The sequence below is a fragment of the Leucopleurus acutus genome, assembly GCF_964270905.1.
Source record: "Leucopleurus acutus genome assembly, chromosome: 5".
Lineage (NCBI taxonomy): Eukaryota > Metazoa > Chordata > Mammalia > Artiodactyla > Delphinidae > Leucopleurus > Leucopleurus acutus.
The window spans coordinates 58718849-58736500 of NC_139147.1; the positions used below are offsets into that span (position 1 = coordinate 58718849).

Sequence of the window (17652 nt, forward strand, 5' to 3'; positions counted from 1 at the left end):
AAAAAACAAACAACTAAGGAACTCATTTTCTGAAGGAAGAAAGAAGATCGGTGGAATTTATATATACCTTTTTTTTTTAAAGGAAAGAACCAGTAAGATTTTCCAACTTGTCTTTTTAATGTAAATGTATTTATTTATTTATTTTTGACTGTTTTGGGTCTCCGTTGCTGCGCGCGGGCTTTCTCTCTAGTTGCGGCTAGCAGGGGCTACTCTTCGTTGCGGTGCGCAGGCTTCTCATTGCGGTGGCTTCTCTTGTTGCGGAGCACGGGCTCTAGAGCGTAGGCTCAGTAGTTGTGGCGCACAGGCTTAGTTGCTCTGCAGCATGTGGGATCTACCGGGACCAGGGCTCGAACCTGTGTCCCCTGCATCGGGAGGCGGATTCCTAACCACTGCGCCCCCAGGGAAGTCCCAATATACCTTTTTAAGATCCCCTTTCATTACAGACCTAAAGTCACTTTTTAGTTTAGAAACACAATCATGTAATATGCATAACTTGGTTTAATGAAAAAATACGATGTTTTGGTACATTTAGAGAACATACCTAGAAAAATGTAGGTAATTTTTTTAAACGAAATTTGTCTTTTGAAGAAACTGTCCTCTCTATTTTCTTGAGCTTTCAGATTTTTACTGACAGATAAACTTCTACTTGAAAAGAAGCTCAAATCTCAGCTTCTCACTGAAGCCTTTCCTACCTCATCCTCATCTCTGTGTCCAAGAATTTTGACGATGGGTCCTCTGTGCTCTCTCACGAACAGCACTCTGTTGAGGCCTTTTTGATAGAACTTACTACATGGAAATTCTCCGTTTATATGCCAACCTCCCTCTCTCAAAGGACCATTGAGATGAGGAGCTTCGTTCTGACATTCTTTAACCCCAGGTGCCCCTGACCATGCCACACCATCTCCTTACGCACTTTGTATTGTTAATACTCCCTTCTCTTCTGACCTTGGCACTCTTCTCATGCAACTTACTTATTCACCTTGAGCAACTTCACGCAGGTTCCTGGTTTTAACTGCTCTCTGCACGCAGATGATTGAAGTACTTTCCTTCATTCCAGATTTTTCTCTTTAGCTCCAGATGCATAAAACTGAATGACCGGGATGGATTGTGGTGGCCCTCCCAAATGCAGTAAGTCCAAACGCTATTATCTTCCCCCTTAATGTACCTCCCCACTTATGGTCCCCTTACAATAATTGGTGCAACCGTGACCCCTGTTATACAAATCAAACCCTTGAGTCATTCTGACCCTCTCCTTTTCCTGCACCTAAATCAGATCTGATGGTTCTTTTTCTCTATGAAAACACTCAAGCTCATTTGCGTGATACATAAGCCCAGTGGCAAGGCCAGTAAATATTCAACAACTAGCTGGGTGGGGAGGGGAGCCCCGATTTGCAGCATTTGCCAACAACCAGCTATACTCTTGTCATAGCTGGCTTAAAGCTACCACTGGGACGTCACTGAATAAAAGGAAACTGGGAAGACATGGCCAGTACCAGACTGTTACATAGTATATACCCCATATAGAGACAATAAGCATAAATATCCTCGAAAACATAAGTAAGAGTAAAATGTAGCAAAATAAATTAGGAAGTGATCTGTTTTGAGTATTTAACCTTTGCTTTTAATATAACATATTTAAGTGTAAGCTTACATAATGTAAGTGGTTACAGCGGCTGAGTTTAACAACTGGCTTTCAAAATTCCTGAAAATTTAACCATGGACATTTGCAAGCACTCTACTTTGTAATCTGGAGACTGTCTGACATTCCAGCTTTATTTCTGTGTCTCTTCCCTTTAACCCTATGCTTTGTTGATATTAGAACATGTTCACCTTCTTAAATAAGCTGCCTTTGCTAGCAACGTTCCCAATCCCTCCTGCCTCATCCCATTCACTAGGCAAACACCTAAGTTTTTAAAACACCTAAGTCTCTTTTGAGACTTAAAGTCATCCCATTCATAAATATTTTCACTAATTTCCTACCCTCTTCCTCCAGATATAAATGTACCTGAGTACCCTGTGCATATTTTTAGCATGACACCTGGTTGGCATTTATGGTTTACAAGTTTAATGTTGCTGGTAGACCATGTTGCCATATCTCATTCATTTCTTTTTTAAATCTCAGATACATAGACCCTTTTAAAAAGTTGTTGAAAAAATTATAATATTTATAGGCACTCAGTAAACAGAAGTTTGAGCCAGTTTCCACTGTCACCACCCAGGGGATCAAGTGGTTTTTCTTTAATGATTTCCTATTGATTTCTGGACACTTCTAACCTTCTAGGCCTTGCTTGGACTCTCCTCTTTGCCATTGTATCCTCTCCAGAACCATGATTTCAATCATTCATTTAAAGTACCCCACATATTTTGTTACAATGGCAAAAAAATCTTCGGGTACAAAAGATCTGCAAAACAGAGTCTGAAAAAAAAAAGGCAAATGTACATCTTTTAGAATTGTTTCTGTTTTTTCTGGGTTTTTTTGTTTGTTTTTTCTTATAACAAACCAACATCTTCCTTAGAGCAATTCCAGCCACAGAGGAAATAACATGCTTCCTGTTTGGGCTTCTGTTTCCTTAGTCCCGGGTTGGAACTGACCTTATTGCTGCCACCAAGATGCAACTGAGTGACTTCCAAAATTCTGCTGACAACTTCCCTGCTCTGAACTCTACCCCGAGCTCCAAGTCTCTGGAGCCAGCTCTGCTGCCTTTAAAGCTCCTTCAACTGTCGATTCCATGCAGCATGCAGACCTGCATCCGTCAGCCCTTGTCATGCCTTTTTCTAAACCTACTGCTCGCCTCAAAGCTCTGATTCTCTCACAACGGTTTTCACAGAGCTCTCTCTCCTATGCCTTCAACTACTGACCACTAAGTCTTTTCTCAAGCAAACCACCCACATATCTACTAAGTAATTAAATTTTCAAGAGTCCAGGCCCCAGCTGGCAGGAGATTTTTCTCAATACATGTATTGTTTGAGGTCATTTCCCGCATAGCTTCTAATCAATTTCCCACAGCGACAAAGATCGCTATCCCACGTACTAAAATTGTTTTATCTAATGTTCTGAGTCAATTGATCTGTTTTAGAGGAAAAATTTATATTTTATTTCTCTCCAGCACAGAACTTGGCACAGTTAAGTGCTCAAAAACAATATTCGTTGAATGAACCAAAGAACAAAATTTATGGTGTTTTTTTCCCATGAAAAGTACCCAAAGACTTACCCAACACCAACAAGACTTAATCTTTATTCCCAAGTGGCTTACAGTCTAGGAAGACAAACTACCAAGCCCTTCCGTATTTATAAAAATTTCGGGCCAACTTAGGTCTAATGATTTCTCCCGAGGTCTTGTTTGCTCACACCAGATACGCAGTTACCACTGACAGTGTGTCAGCGGTGCCTTTCTGATCCTTAATTAAACAGATGAAATCTTTACACTCTATCAAGACCTTTCACTCCAAGCGTTCTTAGCACGTTGAGCTCCGTAATTTATAAAACGTACTCTCAGTGTCTTTCGATTAAAAATGGCATTAAAACGCTACTTTCCTTGAATAAGTCAAACTGAGGCACAACAGTTTCCCACCAGGTTGGAAGTTGCGGGATGAAATCTGGCTGACAGCTGAACAAGCTAATGGTTGCAGCTCACAGCCCTGCCCCTCCTGCCCCACCAGACAACTGTTCCCTCCAGGCAGGGGGAAAGTGGTCTGGCAACTCCTGACAGATGGACAGCTGACGGAATGGACCCTCCCACAGGCCTCGTTCCGTGTGCAGCTGTGCGCTGGCCTTGTGTACAACCGGCTGTTCCCCAGAGTAGGGGGAAGAATTGTGCTGCTGAGAAAGCCGCTCTCAGCGGGAGGGAGGCGGGCGGGCTAGACTGACACACGAGAGGGCTGGCTTTTTGGACGGCTCTTAGCAACGGCCCTGGTTTGACCCTCCTCAGCCATGAGAAAATAGAATCAGTGTACCATTCTTCCAGGCGCGATGCAGCATCCGCAGCTCTACGTCAAGGGAGCCTTCCTCCCGGCCTGTTAATTACCTGCTCTTTCCCATCTCAGGGTTCCTGCCTTTGCAAAGTGTTCCTGGGAGGAGGGAGGAAACGACCACCCCCCAGCCCCCTTGCTGCCTGGGGGCTTCAGGCTTGATTGTGAGTCATTGTGCATCGTTTCGTCTCATTGATAGACGGGACTGAGAGGGGGGCTTCCAGCCCCCCTGGACCGGCAGGGGCTTTATTCTAAGAGTCACTGGCGCTGCGCTTTTCCTCCCCGTTTGTAGGTGAAACCCCAGTGGCTTCATTGGCTCCTTGATTTAAACCACGCCCGGCTTGCTGCCGGCTTTGCTGCTGCTGGGCCAGGAGGCCCAGCCACATCCCAACCCCGTCTGCCGGGAGCCCGGGCTGCTGCTGCTATTGTGTGGATGCCCCGCGTGTCCTCTCTTCTCTTCCAGAGATGGCTAACAGGGGCCCGAGCTACGGCTTAAGCCGAGAGGTGCAGGAGAAGATCGAGCAGAAGTACGACGCGGACCTGGAGAACAAGCTGGTGGACTGGATCATCCTGCAGTGCGCCGAGGACATACAGCACCCGCCCCCTGGCAGGGCCCATTTTCAGAAATGGCTAATGGACGGGACGGTAAGGGCGGGCAGCGATCTCGGATGCTGGGGCGGTGGGCTGGGAAACCCTCCAGGGTCTCCTCTTTTAACGAGAGGCCACCAGAGGAGCTGCGCCTTGCCAAGCTCCTTCTCGGGGGGAGGGGGACGGGAATGCCTTTATCTCTTCGGGACTGGAAGGTCTGGGCTCCCTGCACAATTCCCTCGCTGGATTAGAGGACTCTCCACCCATCCCAGACATCACAGGTTCCTCCTGAGTTGTTGGCAAATTCGAAGTCCTTTTGCTTTTTCCAGTGAGAATAGAGATAAGTATTTCCCTGAGATCTCTCCAGCCTTCCTGGTGCATCAGCTCCTCTGGCGGGTGTGGGGGGGGGGGGGGCGGTGGTGGCGCAGCGGCACTCCTTCCCCGAGCGGAATAGGTTGGATACATAGTAAAACAAAAGAAGGGCTGGAGGGGCAGGACTCACCACCTTCCCATTCTTCCTGGAGCCATACGCCTTGGGGATGCTTAATGCCTGTTTGTCGAATGGATGGATTCTCTTGAAACTGAAGGGAATCCTTATTTGATAACTGCTTTTCTAAGGAGATGCTCCCGTGTGTTTGGGTGGTTGGAGACCACAGGCTCTGCTGATTCCAACAAGCCCGTCTTTTCCCGCAGGCTGTGATTTACTGTTACATAACTGCTATCTCACGCTTCTGTCTGGTTATGCCCAGCGCTTTGTTTATAGGGATCTGGGGGTACCCACCCAGTTCGGCTCCTTTACACATCATTAGCTTTTACTGGATGAGTTATTGAAGCCTGATTCTGATCTGCCTTTTGAAAGAAGAAATAATATTAGAGTCCATCATTTAATCTCTCCGGGAGCCACTAACTCTTCCCTCCATTGAAAGTCTGAAATCGTGGCCTCATCACTGCACATCATTCCCTCTCCATAAACCTTCTTTCGCTCACCCAGCAAAAGGAAAGGAGGGAAGAGGACTCCCGGGCTCTCTGTGGTCAGGAGTAGCCCTGAGAATGGAGTCGCCTGGGTCTTTGAGGTTCGGTATGGGAGCCTGGCCACCCAGCTCAGAACCCATGCCTTCCTGGGGTGCAAGATGGGCCCACGCTCAAACCCGTGGGCTGTGCCCTGTGAGGCCCAGGATTCACTTTGCATTGGGGGGGGGTAAATACAAAGGGAAACGCTGATTCTGCCTCCCCCTTTCCCTCTTCAGGTCTTGTGCAAGCTGATAAACAGTTTATACCCACCCGGACAAGAGCCCATTCCCAAGATCTCAGAGTCAAAGATGGCTTTTAAGCAGATGGAGCAAATCTCCCAGTTCCTAAAAGCTGCGGAGATCTATGGCGTCAGGACCACTGACATTTTTCAGACCGTGGACCTTTGGGAAGGTAAAGCCCTCGTGCCTTTGGGATCATTCTTCCCTCCCCCCACCCTTTCGCTTTTCTCTTTGTGAAACCTGCCCACAGTGTTCTTCCACGTATCTCCAGGCGTGTGTGTGCGTGTGAGGGGATTATCAGCTGTTATCCGCGAGCACTGTTAGCCTCCCACTTTGTGATGTTCTGTATTGAAAGGGTTCCTCCTCTAAGGAGCACACACCCCAGAACACAGCAGGGACCCCAGCAAACTAACTGGTAAACAGAAGCCTCCGTGGAGAGGAAGCTAAAACGGTTACACGGAAGCCTCTCCTTCTTACCCCTCCCACCATGTACTTTTTCCCCACAAGTGATAGCTCCTGGAGGAGAGGGGGGCGGCAAGTATGCTTCTGACTCACCAGCAGCCAGGCTTATAGACAAAGCTGCCTGGTGCAATTCTGTCATTCAGTCTGAGAAATAGATAGCACCCCACCCTTTTACTAAACGATCATCTGGGAGCTTTGTGACTATACCTTCCAGATGTGTATTTTCTTAGAGAGGGTGACAAATGATTTTTTTCTTTCATAGTCGTGAATTGATGTAAGAAATCTAACAAGGCGTAAAAAGGAAATCAAGTTTCTGGACATATTTAACAATCCACCATGATTAGGGCAAATGATGTGGATGGAGGTACCGCCAGAGAATTTGGGACCCGTGGTCTTAGGGCTTAGTGTCCCCCAGAGCCCAAATGTGCACACCGTCCATGCGACTGTTCCACATCGGGCCTGCTGGGGGGACAGACAGGTCCCAGCAGGACAGCCAGGTCGACTCTACACTCTCATGCTCATTGTCACTAGCTGTCATCAGTGGCCCAACCAAGAGGGTGCCCAGGGTAGTGACCCAAGTGGCTCTGCTGACAGGGAGAATGGACTAACTCTCTCCTGTGATCAAGAGAATGATAGTTAAAGGGGTATTCAGATGATGGTTGAAACGGATTTCTAGCAGAGGACCATTCTACTAAACAACTTATAAAGCCATTGCCTGCTTAATCCTCACCCCCTTCTCCATGTCATACACAGAGCTGGCATTTCCTGTTTCCTTCACAGATGAGTAGTTAAAATCCTAAGACGCCAATCAGTTTATCAGTAATGTTTTGCCATTATTTAGAAACTCAGATATTCAGACCTTCAGGCCAGGCTATTGGACTTCATGGACACTTGCCTCCAAATCCCCACAGAAGGTCACAGTTGAGACTTGGTCCCTGCTTTTTAGGTCAAAGCTATGATGACTTTCCCTTGCTGATAAAAATTCCTGCTGCTTATTGATATTTTCCTCTACACTAGGCATGGTACTCGTGCCTTTCTGCATAACGCCAATCAATTCTCCTAACAATTCCAGGAGGTGGGTGTTAGGAATTTCCCCATTTTATAGATGATGAAACTGGAGCTCGCCCATTATCGCTCGTATAGATCATATGACTGGCTGGTAATTAGCAGAGCCAGGACTCAAACTCAGGCTCCGTGATGCCAAAGAGTAGGGCCTTAACTAGTCTGCCATGCCATGCTTTGGCCAGGATGCTGTTTCCTTATCCCACACCGTGAGTGTGCTGTTGAGTCATAACAGTGACTGATGAGATGAAGAGTAGGGGGAGGATGATTCAGGGCTGTGTGGGATGGAAGGTGAGAGACCCAGTACTTGGAGGTTTGTATAAATGGAAGGGGTCCCAGTGAGACCCCCCAAGTACAGGAAGTATATACAAGGAGGAAGAAACTGGGAGGGCTATGGGAGATGGGGATCCCAAGGGTGCTTTTCTGTGTTGAGGATGCTCTGTTTGCCTTTCCCCTTTTTCCAAAGACCACACAGGTGAACTGTACACCCAGGAGGTGCTGGTAGTGAAGGGGAGGAGGATAGGAAACAAAGGTCCCTGATAAGCAGAGTAGGTGGAAGTCTACACCACCTGCCCCAGCCCTGTGTGTCAGATACCTCTTAGGGAAGAGGGAAGTTGAGAGGCATCAGTGTGACTGCAGGAGCCTGAGATGGGGTGGTGGACAGATGGGCTCCAGGGCAGGGTGTTGCTCTTAGAACAAGGGAACAAGGCAGACACTGAGGGGTCTCATTCCCAGGGCAAAGAAAGATGGGGCTTTAAAGGAAATAAGGAAGGAGACCACTCCCAGGGTGTTGTGGCTGAGATGCTATAGGCAGGACAGCTGGCAACAGAACAGATGCTTCGGAGGGTCCAAATGGCCTCTAGGGGCACCAGGGCCTGGCGGCCCCCTGCATGGAGAGGCAGCTCAGGATTGAGGTTTGGGAGATTCAGTCTATTTGCTGGAGGGGACACTTGACATCCCCCAAGTGCACCGTCTGCAGCTCAGGCTGGAGCTGGTGACCATACAGTGAAGCAAGAGACAGGAAAGTGGGTTGCTTTGAGCAGAGAAACGGGGAGGGACGGCAGCCTTGGGCGAGCCCAGCACTGAGACCCATGGAACAGCAGCATGGAGAAGTGCGAGGCTGGATCCTTCTGCCAGAGCTGCTTGTCACCCGTGAATTTAGGGATGAGTAAGCTGGAATCAAAGGGATGCCACTGGGCGGGCTGGCACGTGTTGACGTGCCTGTGCGCGTGTGAGGTTGTCCATGTTTGTGTGCTCAGCTATTGGACTGGCCATCCCCTTAGCTTAGTCTCACATTCTTACTACTCTTCTGCACCTGGGCTGTGGGTTTAATGCTGTCCTCAAATTTCAGATTACTCACATTCACTCCTGATCCCGTGCACTGTGGTCATGGTGGCTGTGGCTCTGAGCGGCCAGCCCTCCTTGCCTGGGAACTTCTCCTCCTCCTCTGCAGGCATTTTAGGCTCAGCGGCTCTCGGTCTCCCATCTCCCCTGCTTGGCATCTTCCTAAGTAGGGCTCTGCTTGCCCATGGCTGCCCATGACTCTGTGCTGCTCTTATGTTGCAGATGAATAACGCCGCAGGAGCCAGGGCTCGCCAAATGCCTTCTCATTTATCTTCAGTTGTTTAGACAGGCAGGCGTCCCAGATGTACCCTCTCTCCTGAAACCCTTTTTAGATGCAAGGCGAAATGTTTGGAATGGACTCAGGGGCAACCAGAATAAAAGGTTCAAGGCTTTAAGAAGGAACCCAGGGCTGAATGGCCTAAAAAACAACCCAACCTCAGAGATATAGACAAGGCTCCTGGAGTTCCCCTCAGAGGAAGCTGGGGTGACCAGTTCCCTTCAGTGATGGGGGAGAAGTGAGGGCAGCTTAGAGCCGTGCAAGGGGACTGGAGAGGTCTTTCTCATGGAAGAGAGAAGGTAGATGCCGGGCAGGTTACTTTGGGATTCGCCCTGAGAACCTGGAAAGGGCGGGCGGGGCCGTCTCAGCTGTGACTTAGGAGAGCACAACGGAGGTTAGCTTTCAGCATCTCTTCAGTGGAGGGAGACAGGGAAGGAGAGAAACGGAGTAGACAGAAAATGAGGGGTGTGTGTGTGTGTGTGTGTATGTGTGTGTGTGTGTCTCACTCTCGTGAGAGCGAGTGAGTGTGCTGGTCAGAAAGCCTGCAAAGAAAGCTTACCCTGAAGGTAGGAGAGTGCAGGCTCCTAAGTTAGAAATTAGACCACTCTCTTCAAACCTCTGTTTCACCACCTATCAATGAACTTTTCTAAGCTTCCGTTTTCTCAGCTGTAAAATGGGGATAATAGTGTCTGTGTCACAGGGTTGATATGGGGTGTAAATGAGATAATGCATTAAAAGTGCTTAACACAGTGCTGGAAAGAACAGACCATAATATATGGTAGCAATGTTCAAATTACTATTATCATTGGCCTATTTTTTTTAAGACTAATAGAAAATAAGGGCGGCAGGAGCAAGGCTGGAAGGGCACATATTCTGTCTCAGAACAGACGGACTTCATGAAGCGCCTCACACAGCAGCTGGTAGGGTTGCCTGGATGACCTTTGCCCTCTCTGTCATCTGAGGTGCCTTCACCTCATTGACCATTCTCCAAAACGAGGGGCCACCTTTATGGGTCTCCTCATTGACTTTTTTCCACCTCGTGGTCATTACCCTTTATGTTTTTCCCCACGATATAGTATTGCTTTGTCAATTCCAGACCCTGGGATCGTGGTACTGTGGAAAGAGCATGAGTTTTGGAAACTAGCTACATACTAGCTACGTGACCTTGGTTAAGCTGCTGAGCTTCTCAGAGCCTCAGTTCCCTTCCCTGTAAACAGCACCTCCCTTGCAGGGTTCTTTCAAGAATTAACTGTATAAAATGCCTAGCACAACGCCCAGCTAAGAGACACCTAATAAATGTTGGCTTTTTTCTCCTCTGTTGTTAGTCCATCAGCAACTAGCCTTTTTGGTTCCCATGCCTAACCAGGCAACGAGCATTAGCCACCTAGAATTCTAGAATGTCAGAGCAGGCAAGACTCAAAAATCAATCAACTCTGATTGCTCTTCTCCATAATCCTGCTGACGAGGATCCGGGACACATGGCCTTGTCCTGCCTCCCTGTTCCCCTCCTTGATGACTGGGTGTTGGAGGCTGGTTTATACTGGGGGTGGGGGGGCGGCAGAGTGCCTGGAAGGTCCAAATATGTCCTCTGGGAGGTGTCACTGTATGTGTCATTCCTCAATAGCAAGAACAGAAGAGACATTTCACCCAATGTGAGAGCTGTTTTGGGGATATTGTACGGTACCTGTAGTGACTCAAGATAGTACAGAAATGCCTGCCGCCTGAAGCCTCCTTTTCTCTCAGTGCAGCCTTCACCGCATTTCCTGCAAGCACTGCTCATACCACACTTGAGTTTGGCGGGCTCTTCCTGCAGCGGTGGTCCTCCAACTGCAGTGTGCATCAGAATCTACTGGTAGGCTTGTTAAAACACAGATTGCCGGACCCCAGCCCCAGAGTTTCGGAGGTATTAAGTCTGGGGTAGGGCCTAGGAATTTGCATTTCTTACCAATTCACAGGTGATACTGCTTCTGCTGGCCTGGGAACCCCACTATGAGAACCACTTCCTTACAGATTTTCTCCAGGGAGGCAAGCAACAAAAATTCATAAAGCCCACAGAGCAGCCCAACCTACCCTCTGACATTTGTCCCTTATCCAAAGCAATAATTTTTCTACTCTGAGTGGAGAATTGGGGGCTATGCCTAAGTTATTACTCAGGGAAATAAGAAGTGGTTTCTTCATCCACTGACCGCTTTCTCTGTAAGTCCCAGAAAGATGAAAAGAAAACAACCCAGTATTCTAAGAGTTACAAGGTTGAGTCAAGACTAATGTAAAATAGGGCGGGCTTCTCTGGTGGCGCAGTGGTTGAGAGTCCGCCTGCCGATGCAGGAGACACAGGTTCGTGCCCCAGTCCGGGAGGATCCCACATGCTGCAGAGCGGCTGGGCCTGTGAGGCATGGCCACTGAGCCTGTGCGTCCGGAGCCTGTGCTCCGCAGTGGGAGAGGCCACAACAGTGAGAGGCCCGTGTACCGCAAAAAAAAAAAAAAAAAAAAAAAGACTAATGTAAAGTAGAAGTAACTCCAAAGCAAAGAGTTTTGAATGTAAGACTGATTTTTAGTATTGAAAGTAGAGTGTCCAACCTGACTTTACTCTCCCAGATGTAACTTCTCTGGCCTTTTCCTTTCTCTTTATCCTTCTTTTTATTTTTTCTTCCCAAAGACATGTGTAAGATAGCATGAAAGTAATAAAAAAAATTAAGGGAACAAAATCCTTGTTCAAGTATCTCTATGGTAAAAGTCTTCAAACTTCATGGGCACTAAGAATTCCTAGGTCGGGGCAAGGGGTACTTATAATGCAGAACCCTTAGTCCCTCTCCCCAGAGATGGAGTGTAAGACCACACTTGGGGAGACATTGCTTTGTGATAATGCAATAAACAGGGAATACAGTACTGTCAAGTCAAAGTGTCAGTTGCTCTCTGAGGTTCTGACAAGGAGAGCTACTGTGCCACCATCTCTTTTTACAACTTCGAGTCTAATATTAGCTTCCCCCCATGATAGAGAGCTAGAAGAGTCCAGGAACCTGATTGAAATCCTGAGCAGTTAGTATAAATTTGACCCCTCTCTTTCGTGTATCACTTCCTTCTATGGCCAGCGGTCTCATCTGTTGATCACCACCCGGACTCAGTCTCATTCCTGCGTTCCCAGCACCTAGAAAATTCTCGACACCTAGTTGGTACTTCTTTAGAACTGTTCTTCTTCTTCTTGGAAAACTAGCTTGAGCAGCAGTTTTCAAGCTGTCTTGCCAAAGTTTCTGGGGGTACCTTTCAGGGAACAAAGAGATTCCGGGCTGCTGGAGCTCTGAGCAGGCTCCCAACTTGTATCAGAGCCGTTTAGCTATTGATGTGACTTCTGACTTTGTGGACGATAGCTCTGAAGCAAGGAATTACTGCTTAACAACTTTTATTTCGTGCCTGCCACATGCCAGACATTGGGATGCTTTTAAAAATGAAAAGCTGAAGTACTGAGGCAGTGCTTGCTTATGCAGCAGAATCATCGCAGGATATTGTCCCAGAATCTGAATTTTCAAGATCCTCAGGTAATTCTTCTGCTCAGTCCAGTTGGGAGTCACCAGGTGAAACCCATGTATCTCAAAGTTGTCTGATGGCATGAATCACACGGGGAGATTATTAAAAATACAAACTCCCAGGCCCCACCCCAGGACTGCCCAATCAGTCTGTCCAGGGATGACCTCAAATTTCATATTTTTAAAAAGGCCTTCCAACCCCAGCCCATAAGTAGTCCCAGAAGCTTGGGAAACCACGTTCTGCAGCAGGCTGGGTTCTAGGCAGATGGTACACATTGTTGGGATACAAGAAGTTCAGCTTTTGTTGCTTTATAACTGGTTCGCTTCACAGATCTTCCCTCATCTCACTGCTCCTTCAGACATTTCAATTTTTGACCCTCAGCTACAGGATTCAGTCTCCACAAACCGCCCCCTTCTACCCAACAGCACTTGATCTGGGCTTCTGAACTGGCAAGACAAATGAGGCTGGAAAGAGACCCTCCTCCCATTTGGTTAGTCCAAAACACTGGAATTCTTTCCAAGGAATGTCTATTAGAAAATGAACTAGACATGAACTGGTTACAGAAGGCAGATTTCTGTTTGTTATGTTATTTCGAATCTTGACAATAATTATTTTAACTTGATGGGCAAACTGATGGGGGACTTTGGGCCCCAACTGCTTTCTTTTGCTTTCATCTTATTTAGGTTGAGACCTTGAGAAATTATTCCAGACAAAACATAGACTTATGGTCATTTGAAGTTTGTGCCCCAGATTTTGTGGGGCCCAGGAACTACTCCCCGTTTGTATCCCTCCAGTGCCTCCCTCTGGCCTGGCACTGAAGCAGCCACTGCCACCCTTCAGGTCATTCCTGATCTCTGAGCACCGTGCCTCCCAACCAACCTGTGCTGGGGACCCATGGGAGATGGCAGTGTGGCCTCCTGGACTGATTACAGGCTTTGAGTTCAGACAGACCTGAGCTAGATCTGGGCCCTGATTCACTTGTTGGGTGGCTCTGGAAATTAATTAACCTCCCTGAGTTAATTTTCCCATCCACACATTGGGAGGAATCATATCAAGTCCACAGGGGCAAGGTCACTTATAATAAAGTGTCTAGCCTATCATTTATAACAAATCTCTTGTCTCTAGCCCTTTCTTTAAAAAAGAAAAGCTTTTCCAGTTTGTTCCTGTCTAATGCCTCCTTCTCCAGCTTCTTCTGCCCCAATGGTGCAATTACTTCCTTTTGCACTCTCCCAGGATGAGGGTGGGGTGAGATTTATAGGTCAGGGGGCCTGGATATCTTACCCTTGCCCCCAACTTAATTCCCTGTGTCCTTTCTGGGTTCATGCAGATATATATGCATTAGCCATATGTGGTGGGGACTGGGTCTTTGGTTTAACAGAGTTTGCTTCCCACCCCGGTCTCCAGGGTAGTATCTGTGGCTGGTTGCCAGGTGCCAGGCTCCACATTTCCCCAGATCCTGGACATGCCAGATGCACGCTGTTTCCAACCACCAGAAACAGATTTCTGGTGTGCTTTACGTACAGAGTAGAGATGAGTGATGTACCTGGACCTTCCTAAGCCTCCACGTGCTTCATAGTTTCTTGAGGTTCTCTTTAATGACTCACTGCTTGAAAGCAAACCTTCTTCCTATCTCTTCCCACGGTGATCCTTCAAAATATCATCATGCCAGTTCTATCAAAAAAAAAATGTATCCTGTAATACAGTGACAGTTACAGAAATGCTTTTCATCTGCGGAAGAGAAAGATCATTCTCATAACCTCCTCTGCGTTTCCTCTCTCTGCCTTCTCAGTATCCCTTGTGCCCTCCTCCTTCCATCTGCTGCCCAGGTCCTCCTTTCTCCACCACCCCAGCTGTTCCTTGCTCCTGGGGGGCTCTGCACTGAGAACCTCACATCCTTGTATCCATCAATCCATCCCACAGGGCCTCAGGATCCAGGAAATCATCCTGTGGTTAATGTGGGACGGGGGATGGGGAGAGAGCAAGGAAAGAAGGATCTGCTGTCTCTCTCTCCTCTTTGAATAAATGGACATCCTGACCTGGACTTCCTCTGTGGGCCCTAATTGTTTATTTTGTTAGAGTTATGCTCCATTCTCACTTTCTGTCTGCCTTTCCCCTGTAATTCTGTATTCCCCAGTGACCGGGCTGCAGCAGCCCAGCCGGAGATTACAGATGGTTCACTCGGTCTCAAGAGGACCTTCAATGCTTGCCCTTGACTTTCACAGCCCCTGCCAGGCTGAATGCAGCCACCCTGCCCCCGCCTAACCCTTTAGCTTTTGCACTCCACACTCGTGCGTGGGCCTTCGATCTGGTTCTAAATTGCGGGGCCAACCACACAGTAGCATCTTTCCCTTTCCTTGTCCAGGGCACGTCGGTCCGCTGGAAGGGGGGAGGGGAGAAAGGATGGGAAGAGGAGGCTGCCTTGTAGCCCAGTGGAGGAAGGGTCCCTGGGCTCCTCGGGTGACAATGTCCCCCTCCACTGTGTGAGGGAGCACACCACACATTTCTCTCTCTCTCTCTCTCTCTCTCTCTCTCTCTTTCACACACACACACACACACACACACAAGCCATTTATTTATTGTCTCCCTTTAGCTCTTCTCAAGCAGCACAAAATGAAGAGCTTCTCATTGTGTCATGTTGGAGTGCTCTGTGTTTATTTGCTTTTCTTCATCTGCCAGGCCTCCAGCCTAAAAAAGCCAAGTGAAGACTCAATTTGATGCACATGGGTGATTTTAGACCCTTTTAACCCAGATATAGTCAAAGAAAGAAGCCACCTGGGCTTTGGTGTAGTTGACCCACCAGTAAATTTCTTTCCGGTTTCCTTTTTTCTTTCCAGTCCTTACGAAAGTCCTCTTGTGCAGACCTCATGCCAGCTTACCCACAGCACCTCCCCTTACCACCGCCCGCAGAACCCACCGGGGCCGGGGCCTCTGCATAGGGCAGGGACCTACCGCTGTCTGAGCTGCTCAGTGTTTGGAATGTGTTATTCACGTAGCAACTGTGAATGGATTAGAAACTCACTATCCCTGGCATGTACCATATAGAGAATAATTAGCCTGATTTTTTGCTCCTTTCTGAGAAGCTTGGCCGTGGTTGTCTTCAGGCCACTTTGAGGAGTATCTTGTATCCCTCTCCCTTGAATGTGCTCGCCTACAGCCTCCTATGAGAACTTTCTTCCCAGAGGTCCAGCCCCATCCTTCCCTCTTCCTTGGCCCTGACACATGCTTGGCTTTAATCTCTCCTTCGGCTTCCAGGGAAGGACATGGCGGCCGTGCAGAGGACCCTGATGGCTCTAGGCAGCGTTGCAGTCACCAAGGATGATGGCTGCTACCGGGGAGAGCCATCCTGGTTTCACAGGTAAAAATCTCTTCCCAGCCACACACCCTCTTCCTCCCCAGGCAGAGGAGGATTTTAACAAGAGCGAGCATCTGAAGCCTTGTAGCTCCCGGGAGGCTGTTTTGACACAAAGTCCAGCCTAGCAACAAGCACTCCCAGCCCCATAACTGAATCCCCTGGAACAAGGAAAGACGGATGCTGCCTGTTCAGGCCAATATACCAACCAGGGCAGAAGTCGTTGGGCCTTTCCTACTAGATACCTGGATCCTCCAGCTCTGCCCAGGTTATGTCTCTCTTGAGATTTGAACTTGGTTTCACTAGGAGCCAAGTAGCCTTGAATCTACTTATTTATTTAATTATTTTCCTCATGTAATGAAGGGAAAACATGTTTTATTTGCCAGGAGAGTCCTGAGACAGTCCTGTCACCCCAGTGTATCCATTGATAGCGCTGTCTGTCACTCTTGGAGGAGGCCTGAAGTGGATAATAAGTTATATCGTCATGTCAGTAAAGGGCCTTTCTCTAAAGAGATTATTTGCTTTGTTGTTTGTGGGGAGAGGGGTAGCAAGGACTCTTAAACTCCACCCCTAGCTCAGTGAGAGATGAAAAGAGCATGTTGTAGCAGATAATTGACTCTTCATTCCCCTAATCCCCTCCTCTTCTTGACAGTTAAGAAAAGGTACCAGCTTGTGACATTTTAAATGAACCTGGTCTGAAATGCTCCTAGATATCGGCCAATTGAAACCCTGGTTTTAGCTCCCATTTTGTTAGTGATCTACCATGGTCTATGTGGCCCATAAAACCAACACTATTTACTATCTGGCTCTTCACGAAAGTTTGCAAGCCTCTGGTCTAGAGTAGGAAATTTCCCCTCCTAACACCTAAATCCGTCAGCTTTAAAGCGGGACATTAATCCTTGGCCCCATACAGGGAAGATGGAGTAGGATTAGTGACATGATTTGTAAGAAGAGCTGATTTTAATTTTCACAAGGGCTTGAGGTAACTGTGAGAAGGGGGGACAGGAAAGCTGTCTGAGAGTAAAGTATCCAGAGAGGCAGCACTTGTTCTTTGCTGTGGAAATTCTGGAAAATCACCTGAGCTTCTAAGATGTCGAGAGGTCGTGTTTCATGGCAGGGCCCGTTTGTGGTAGGACCATAGCCCAGGGTAGGGCCATATTTCATAGGATCATAGCCCAGGGTAGGACCATAGCCCAGGGTAGGATCACTGCCCAGGGTAGGGCCATAGCCCAGGATAGGATCATAGCTCAGGGTAGGGCCATAGTTCATGGCAGGACTATAGTTCTGTATAAGGCCAGCCTTTCTATTTGGTGACCCCCAGAAGAGCCTGTGTAACTGCATATCTTGGAAAGATTTTGAAAACAGAATGACATTGTTTCATCTCACTCCCTCTGCCCAGGAAAGCCCAGCAAAATCGGAGAGGATTTTCAGAGGAGCAGCTTCGCCAGGGACAGAACGTAATAGGCCTGCAGATGGGCAGCAACAAGGGGGCCTCCCAGGCAGGCATGACCGGATATGGGATGCCCAGGCAAATCATGTAAGACGCTGCATCCCGCGACCCAGTAGAGAGGACGAACGTGCCACACCATGGTCTCTATGATAAAGAAATAGTTAGTCACCTTCTGACCTTCTCTTCTCAAAGCCTCCTGTCCCTGGTTTTTTGCAAGTGCTGCATTTCTGCCGCGAATCCACGTTGCCTACGGCTGCCACCTTCTGTTCATTTAGAACTATGCAAAGACTCCGCTTCCTTCCTCTTCCTGAGCTCCTTCTTTGCCCTGAAAGCCTTCATGTACCTGATTATTTATTTATTTATTTATTTGCCAAAAATT

General features: G+C 47.9%; 1 protein-coding gene across 1 annotated transcript; it reads left to right on the forward strand.

Annotated features, from left to right (window-relative positions):
- Nucleotides 1-4008: 4008 nt before the first annotated feature.
- Nucleotides 4009-17364, forward strand: TAGLN3 (transgelin 3; the record flags this gene model as incomplete). The annotated part of the gene is made up of 5 exons (XM_082840568.1): nucleotides 4009-4133; nucleotides 4433-4614; nucleotides 5805-5979; nucleotides 15727-15829; nucleotides 17223-17364. Exons 2-5 carry the CDS (start codon nucleotides 4435-4437, stop codon nucleotides 17362-17364), a joined length of 600 nt encoding a protein of 199 aa, XP_082696694.1. The 5' UTR covers nucleotides 4009-4133; nucleotides 4433-4434.
- Nucleotides 17365-17652: the final 288 nt, after the last annotated feature.